At 26.8% G+C, this 9,064-nt stretch overlaps 1 protein-coding gene across 1 annotated transcript; it reads left to right on the forward strand.

Annotated features, from left to right (window-relative positions):
* The first annotated feature begins 3,205 nt into the window (after window positions 1-3,205).
* LOC102601526 (IAA-amino acid hydrolase ILR1-like 2) lies at window positions 3,206-8,488 on the forward strand. The gene is made up of 5 exons (XM_006355869.2): window positions 3,206-3,693; window positions 6,150-6,275; window positions 6,359-6,673; window positions 7,328-7,456; window positions 7,905-8,488. Exons 1-5 carry the CDS (start codon window positions 3,325-3,327, stop codon window positions 8,298-8,300), a joined length of 1,335 nt encoding a protein of 444 aa, XP_006355931.1. The 5' UTR covers window positions 3,206-3,324; the 3' UTR covers window positions 8,301-8,488.
* Window positions 8,489-9,064: the final 576 nt, after the last annotated feature.

A 9,064-nucleotide genomic window follows, 5' to 3' on the forward strand; every position in this document is an offset into this window, starting at 1 on the left:
CTTTAATTATACTTTATATTCTTAGAAATAATGAATATATATATTATTCTACCGTTCTTTTTTTAAACTTTTTCTTTAATTTTTTTGTTTCATTTTTCCTTATGTATCTTTAATTAATGTTTGTTTTATTTTTTTATTGTGATTTGAATGGATTCTAAATTAGTGCTCATATTATTTCTTTCAATTTTTTATTCTTCTAATTCCTTTTTTTTGTAAATTTTATTATTTATTTATTTTCCCCTTTTTTCTTATGTATCACCTTTAATTAATGTTTGTTTTATTTTATTTATTTATCTTTAATTATACTTTATATTCTTAGAAATAATGAATATATATATATATTAATTTTGTTGACATTTTTAAAATTTTGAAGACTAAAAGACAAAAATATCAAAGGTAACCATATTTAATTTTGTTCATCAACAATCATATTAATTTTCTTACTTCCTTACCTTAATCTGATAACTAATCTCATTTATATCATTTCCTTAAATCACTTCTTTTTTAATTTTTTTTTTTACTTTCTTTTATTTATTTATTACAATAATTAGTTATTATAATCTTTGTAACAAATATATTAATATTTATTAATGTAATTCGATTTTATATTTTATAATTTAATTAGATCATCTCTTCTGCTAAAGATCTACACGATTATACCCATATCAAATACTAATAAAGTTAAAAATAGAAAATGATGACACTCTTCTTAATTCAAATATTTATTTAACTTTATAAAAAAAAAACGTTTTTTCATATAATTTTTTTTAATAATTGCTCACAAATTTTTCTTGGAAGTTTATCTATTTTGCATTTTTTCAAATTTTAAATCATTTCATCATTAATGCTATTAATTTTTCCCCTTAATCTCATCATTAATGCTATTAATTTTTTCCTTAAATTACTTTTTTTCCTTCTTTGTTCTTTTTACTTTCTTTTCACTATTTATTTTAAAATGTTAGTTATTGGTATAAAGGTTTTTGAGTATTTTTTTGTACTTCTATAAAAGAAAATTTTGAATTATGCCTAATTTAAAGAAAATAATTAATTAGGTGAATTATTTTATTGAAATGGAAAACAAGATCTATTTTTTCTCTTCTTAGATTACTTTAGGTTAACCATTATAGTTTTGTTTTTAAAAAAAAAAATGAAATTATAAATTTAAAATTATTAGAAGTAGAATTTTCAATAAATAATGTATTCACAATTTCCTTATCTGCGTGAAATTGATTAAAAATTCGTGAATACTTATATATTGTCTATTTGGTTCTTCGATTGATTTTTAAATAATAGTTAATTACTTCATGTATGAATGATATTGTGTTTGAATTAAAGTTAATTGGAAATGAACATGATATTGTATTAAAATCTTAATTTGGTAATTCAATTTTTTAAAATGTTATAACATTATTGTGTCAATTTTGTTTTTAAAAAAATAATAATTGATCGTTTTCTCTAATGTCAACTTAATGTGAAGATATTATTTCTTTTCTTAATAATTTTATTTAAGAGGAAACACAAATTTTGGCTCTAATCAAAATAGAATTTGCCTTTTTATTTCTACTTAATTTATAAAAAAAATTATTTTAAATTACAATTATACCGCGCAAAGCACGGACAAGTTTTCTGGTTATGTAATAATTGTCAAAGATTATGAAAAATCAAATCACTACACAAAACACAAGTTTAATCGCACGTGCAAAATATTTGTAACTACAAAAATCTTAATTTATAAGTTTAAAATATAAATTTATATTTAAAATAGAATAAAATGTATAGTATGTCATCATTTTATTTAATTATGGTGGTACCCGATCAACTTACGCAACTTGATAAAATAGGTAATATTAAAATATGTAGTCATTTCATTTAAAAATTTAAAATATTTAAGGAAATACATTTTTAAATTCACTTATATATTCTCAACACATCCTTTTATATTTTTTTCGTGGTTGAAACATATAATTTTTTTAATTTTTATTTTTGTGCTAATATGAGACAACAGTGAGACTAAAACTTATAATCATTTTAAAGTGTGTGACCATCTCATTTTAAATTTAAATTATCAAACAAATCGCAATTATTAAAATTAATTTTTAATATATACTTACTACCTCCTATTAGCACATATACTAATAGACTATGAGACTTCATTTAGTTGGCAACGATTTATTTGAAATTGATGCGTATTAATATAGTCATTGTATAAAATTCATTTAAAGTTTTTAATTGTAAAGTAATCTATAACATCCAAAAAAAAATTAGATATAAAATTTATTAGACTTCCTCAGTCTCTATGTATGCAAATACATTTTCAGCCCAAAAAAATAGACATCTTTCTATATAGTATTTATTAGGGAAAAGAGTCTGAAAAATATCTCAACTTTGGCCGAATTTATTATTGCGATATCAAACTTTCATGAGGACCTATTATCCCCTTAGTCTATTTAATACCGTATTTTTTACCCCCTGAACTATTTAATAGTGTATTTTAAAGGTATATATGTGCCCACGTGGACACATTACTATTTATAATTATGCAATTTTTTTATGTCCACGTGGGCACATATATATGTTTAAAATACGATATTAAATAGTCTAGGGTGTAATAGGTCCTCATGAAAGTTTGATATCGTAATAACAAATTCGGCCAAAGTTGGGGTATTTTTCAGACCCTTATCCCTATTTATTACTTTTTCTATTTTACTTTGTTTGTCATAATTCGTTTTTCACTTGGTGTCTGGTATTCACAGAGCCCGATTAAATTCGAATTTGTACTAGAAAGTCCCACATTGAAGGGTAAATCGGTTCCTAATAAAAGCGACTCTTTATCCAGGAAAACTCAAATTCGAAACCTTTGATTAAGGATGAAAGAGTATTTACAATTCTACCACAATCCTTACATAGTTTACACACGATCAAACACATTCGCACAAACTGAAACAAAAAAAATATTACTCAAAAGAGGAAGAAGAAAAGTAGAAGAAGGCATCTTATTGTAAAGCCAATAAACAATATTCATTATAATCCTAATAATTAAATACCGTATCAAGTATGATTCTGACATTTCACGTTCTACGTATTTTGTCACGTTTTTCATTTGTTTCATGAAGTTAATTAATTATTTGTATCAACTAGTCCACATAAATCCACTATATTAATATCACTTCACATTCAATTTGTTGTCACCCTCTCCTCCATATATATAAAACTAAATATATCTTCATCTAAATTATCTTTTATTATATAGTCCCATAGTGGGTCGCTTTGAAACCACAAAATAAAAAATACCCACAAATTTTCTTGATAAATTTTTCACAAATTATGGGTACTAAGAAAGTTTTGGTGTTGTTGGTGTTTTCTATGTTCATGTTTTTTTCTTTAGGGCACGAAGAAGAGTGTCTGAATCCATTTTTGATTGATCAAAATATTTTCGCGAAAGATCATATTATAAATTTAGCGAATGATACTGAGACAGTCAAGTGGATGAGGAAGATAAGGAGACAAATTCATGAGAATCCAGAGCTTGCTTATGAAGAATTTATGACAAGTGCTTTAATTAGAGAGGAACTTGATCGGATGGGAGTTAAATACCGGTGGCCGGTGGCTAAGACTGGCGTTGTTGCAGCCATCGGCTCCGGTAAGCCGCCGTTTGTTGCTCTTAGAGCTGATATGGATGCTTTGCCTATTCAGGTTAGTAATTATTTTGAACTCTCATATGCACCCCTCTGTCCTTAATTACTTGTCCATTTTTGCATTGACACACCTATTAAGAAAACAATGATTGATATAGTGAGTTTACCATTTTATCCCTATTAATTATGAAGTAGATGAATTAAACATTTAAAATTTTCAAGAAGTTCTAATTTTTTCAAAGTAATTAATTGAGGATATAATAGGTAAAAAAATTATCCTTTTTTTATTTGTCAAAATGGACAAGTAATTAATGTCAATTAAAAGAAAAAAAATGGAGAAGTAATTAGGGACAAATGGAGTAGTTAATTAAGTTTGTTTTTGTGAAATTGATTTTTTATATTATATGTTTCTATAATAGTATTTTGATATAGCATTAAATTCAAGTAAAAATATTATTGTAAAAGATTTGACGGTGCAATTTGACGTCCATTGAAATTTCGTTCTTGTTATTAAATGTTAGTTGAAGTAGATCTAAGACAATTTTGTGGGCGAGTAAATGAAAAAAAAATTAATATTTCTTCAATTTCAAAATAGTTATTATGTTTTATTTTTTGAAGTTAATTAATTTGATTAATATTTAAAATTAAAAAATATATATATATTCAAAATTTATATAAAAAATCAGCATGTCCTCCTTTGCCTCTAATTGTTGCTTTAAAACTTCCACATCCAGCTAAAAATTCACCAGGCCTAGATGCAACTACACCACTTGAATACTTATGTACTAAATGCATACCAAATATGGCTTCTACATTTTCTAGAACACCCTCATCTATCATATCTTTAGCCCCGTGCCCTCGTTCCTCCGCGGGTTGAAAAATTAACACAACCGTACCCTGTATATATGCATGAACGATGAATTCGATTAGTACTCCAACGAAAATTTTGGCCTTAGATGAAGGTTTTTGTAGTTAGTTACCTGTAAATTGTGTTGGAGTTGTTGTAATATTTTAGCAGCACCAAGAAGCATTGTGGTATGTGCATCATGAGCACAAGCATGCATTTTGCCATCAATTTTGCTCTTGTGTTCCCATTTTGACAATTCCTATACGCAGATACAATCAAATCTCTTTATAATCATGTTATTTGTCTGATATTCTTTTACTGTTATAATGCAATGTTATTATAGAAAACATAAAATAATATGAAAAACGATTCCAAAAATTAACAAACTAGCTAGGCCGTTATAATGAGATGATTTTATATTTTATGGAAAGGTCTTGATTATATTTCTTGATCTTCAAAGAAAAAGTATTAGCAATGTAATTTTTATATCAAAGAAGTGTTGATATAAATGATTGATATTCTTTTCACATGGTACGAAGAAAGAGGTAATAAAATTCAAAATATGTCCCACGTACTATAGTGAATGTGGTCAGAAAAAATAAAAATAAGGTTTGACTTATACATTTCATTCATGGCTGAAATGTCGCCACCACTGACGCCGCTGCTATTTCTGACCAAAACAAGTAAACTACCACAACTATCACAACTCATTCGTAGAGTTAAACCATATAAATTTTTATTAATATTTTAAACATATAATTTTTTGTTATATTAATATAAGAGAAACTACCATTTATACTGATATTTTTTAGGAAAAGTTGTCTGAAAAATACTTTAACTTTGGCCAAAATTGTTGTTATGATACCAAATTTTATGGATGATCTTTTACCTCCTGTACTATTTATTAATAGTGTATTTTTAAAGGTATATATATGCCCACGTGGACACATTACTATTTAAAATGATGCAATATTTATGATGTCCACGTAAACACATATATACCTTTAAAAATACACTATTAATAAATAGTACAGGAGGTAAAAGATCATCCATAAAATTTGGTATCATAACAACAATTTTGGCCAAAGTTAAAGTATTTTTCAGACAACTTTTCCTAAAAAATATCAGTATAAATGGTAGTTTCTCTTATATTAATATAACAAAAAATTATATGTTTAAAATATTAATAAAAATTTATATGGTTTAACTCTACGAATGAGTTGTGATAGTTGTGGTAGTTTACTTGTTTTGGTCAGAAATAGCAGCGGCGTCAGTGGTGGCGACATTTCAGCCATGAATGAAATGTATAAGTCAAACCTTATTTTTATTTTTTCTGACCACATTCACTATAGTACGTGGGACATATTTTGAATTTTATTACCTCTTTCTTCGTACCATGTGAAAAGAATATCAATCATTTATATCAACACTTCTTTGATATAAAAATTACATTGCTAATACTTTTTCTTTGAAGATCAAGAAATATAATCAAGACCTTTCCATAAAATATAAAATCATCTCATTATAACGGCCTAGCTAGTTTGTTAATTTTTGGAATCGTTTTTCATATTATTTTATGTTTTCTATAATAACATTGCATTATAACAGTAAAAGAATATCAGACAAATAACATGATTATAAAGAGATTTGATTGTATCTGCGTATAGGAATTGTCAAAATGGGAACACAAGAGCAAAATTGATGGCAAAATGCATGCTTGTGCTCATGATGCACATACCACAATGCTTCTTGGTGCTGCTAAAATATTACAACAACTCCAACACAATTTACAGGTAACTAACTACAAAAACCTTCATCTAAGGCCAAAATTTTCGTTGGAGTACTAATCGAATTCATCGTTCATGCATATATACAGGGTACGGTTGTGTTAATTTTTCAACCCGCGGAGGAACGAGGGCACGGGGCTAAAGATATGATAGATGAGGGTGTTCTAGAAAATGTAGAAGCCATATTTGGTATGCATTTAGTACATAAGTATTCAAGTGGTGTAGTTGCATCTAGGCCTGGTGAATTTTTAGCTGGATGTGGAAGTTTTAAAGCAACAATTAGAGGCAAAGGAGGACATGCTGCTATACCACAAGATACTGTTGATCCTATTTTGGCTGCTTCTACTTCTGTTATTAGTTTGCAAAGTATTGTGTCAAGAGAGGCTGATCCTCTTGAATCACAGGTAATTAATAGTATTAGTTATATTTCGCTTACGTTTGGTCGTAAATTTTGAAGTTTGAAACTTGAAAATTTGAGTTTTTGAAGTTGTTATTGTTGGAATATGATGTTTTGTGAGTGGAAGTACCAAAAATTGGTCTAGAAATTCGAAGATTAGATTTTCAATATTTGATCAAATTTTATGGCCAAACAGATATTTCGAGATAAAATTATATTTCACTCATATTTCGTCATAGATTTTGAAGTTGAAACTTGAAATTTGAAAATTTGAGTTTTTCTGAGTGAAAGTCCTATAAACTAGTATGGGAATTTAAAAATATTTGAAGATTAGATTTTCAGTATCTGATCAAATTTTACGGTCAGACAGATATTTGCAGATAAATTGTATTTCATTCATATTTCGTTATAGATATTGAAGTTGAAACATGAAATTTGAAAATTTGAGTTTTTCTTGAGTGAAAGTCCAATAAACTGGTATGGGAACTTAAAAGTATTTGAAGATTAGATTTTCAGTATCTGATCAAATTTTATGGCTAGACAAATATGTGAAGAGAATATTTCAAAAAATCTATGCTTAAATGTTAGCTTCATTTTGAAACTAATTTTTTTTTATTTTTTTTTTAGAGGATAACAAAGAGTTTATGTGTAATTTTTGTAGGTTGTTTCTGTGGCTATGATTCAAGGGGGGTCATCATTTAATGTCATACCAGATTCAGCTACAATTTCTGGGACTTATAGAGCATTTAGTAAGAAGAGTTTCTATGGTTTGAGGAAAAGAATTGAAGAGGTAATTAACTTACTAATTTCATCTGACATACTTTTCTCTTTAGTATCTGATAATAATTTAGTTTTAAGTTTTCTATTTCACCTTGAATGATTGCTTTTATTGCTACTTAATTTGATGTTTAAGGTTATAAGTATTAAATATATATTTCTCTTTTATAAGGTTGGTCAAATATATATATTTACACCAAAACTCTAAGGATGTTTCTATGGGCAAAAATTTTATATTGCTTGAAATGTCAAACTAGGATTACTTTATAAGTCAACATTTGATTTTTCTTTAATTTATGATAAATTATTTATCCAATGCCTCAAATTTCAAACTTCAAACAATAGGATTGCTTCACAAGTCAACATATGTTTTTTTTTTTCTTCATAATTCAATGTATCTTGACTTAAAATATTTTGTATCCAATGATAAATTTATATTATTAATTTGATGAAAAATTCAGATCGTACGAGCACAAGCAGCTGTACATAGATGTACGGTGGAGATTGACTTTGATGGTCGTGAAAATCCAACACTTCCTCCAACTATAAACAATGAGAAAATATATGAACATGCTCGAAAAGTATCGAAAATGATCGTTGGAGAGGAAAACTATAAATTATCACCTAGTTTTATGGGAAGTGAAGATTTTGCTGTGTTTTTAGAGAAGGTCCCTGGATCATTATTCTTATTGGGAACAAAAAATGAAAAGATTGGTGCAATTTATCCTCCACATAATCCAAATTTCTTCATTGATGAAGATGTTCTTCCAATTGGAGCAGCAATTCATGCAACTTTTGCATATACATACCTTTTCAATTCTACAAATAAGTGTACTAATTCTCATTCTTCTTATTAGGAATCATGTAAAGCATTCTTTAGTTTTTTGTTTTTTTTTTTGTATGTTACATCTATATATGATCATTAGTTCCAGTCCAATTTTCTTTAATTTCTTACTTATGATTTATTAAGTAATATGTTAAAAGTTAATATGAAAGACAATGTATGTGTGTATCTCTTTGTATATCATGTATATATTCATGAAAATAAATGTGACATAGTGAGTGACATACAATAATATATATGATGTACACATGTAATATACGTTATCATAATGATATTTTCAAGTCGATTTCAACTCAAAATTTTGATTCAAAATTAGTTTAAATCACTTCATATTTTCCTCAAATTTTGTGTATAGTTAACTATATAGGTGTTCCCTATAAATTTCACTCACACCCATCAAGTTGTGTGTGTGATGTACAATGTTATACATGATATACACACAAATTCCAATGTTGAGTTTGAGCTTGTTCATTGTAGAAAATAAAGTTAATCTATTGGTTTTTGAAGGATAGGGTTTAATCTAACATTTGAGACGACATTATAAGGATATCAAATTTGATTTGATTTGGAGCAACCTGAATCAATTTTAAAGGAAAAATGTGTTGCTAAAATTTTTACACAACAATTGTCAGAATTTTTGGCTAAATTAAATAAATCACCAATTTTCAGCCATAAATATTGAAAAGATCCGGAAGATACATCAGAATTATGCACAGAATTCTAACAATCACTATAACTTGTTGTCAAGAAAGTCTTGCCTAATATCAAATAAAAAAT

This window comes from Solanum tuberosum, unplaced genomic scaffold (genome assembly GCF_000226075.1).
Source record: "Solanum tuberosum cultivar DM 1-3 516 R44 unplaced genomic scaffold, SolTub_3.0 scf00210, whole genome shotgun sequence".
In the NCBI taxonomy this organism is placed as follows: Eukaryota; Viridiplantae; Streptophyta; class Magnoliopsida; order Solanales; family Solanaceae; genus Solanum; species Solanum tuberosum.

What these genes read in the sequence shown, in the direction of transcription:
- LOC102601526 (XM_006355869.2), top strand. Translation starts at nt 3,325, where the DNA reads ATGGGTACTAAGAAAGTTTTGGTGTTGTTGGTGTTTTCTATGTTCATG. An exon ending in TGGATGCTTTGCCTATTCAG is followed by an intron (nt 3,694 to 6,149) that starts GTTAGTAATTAT and finishes ATCTGCGTATAG; the next exon opens with GAATTGTCAAAATGGGAACA. An exon ending in AACTCCAACACAATTTACAG is followed by an intron (nt 6,276 to 6,358) that starts GTAACTAACTAC and finishes GCATATATACAG; the next exon opens with GGTACGGTTGTGTTAATTTT.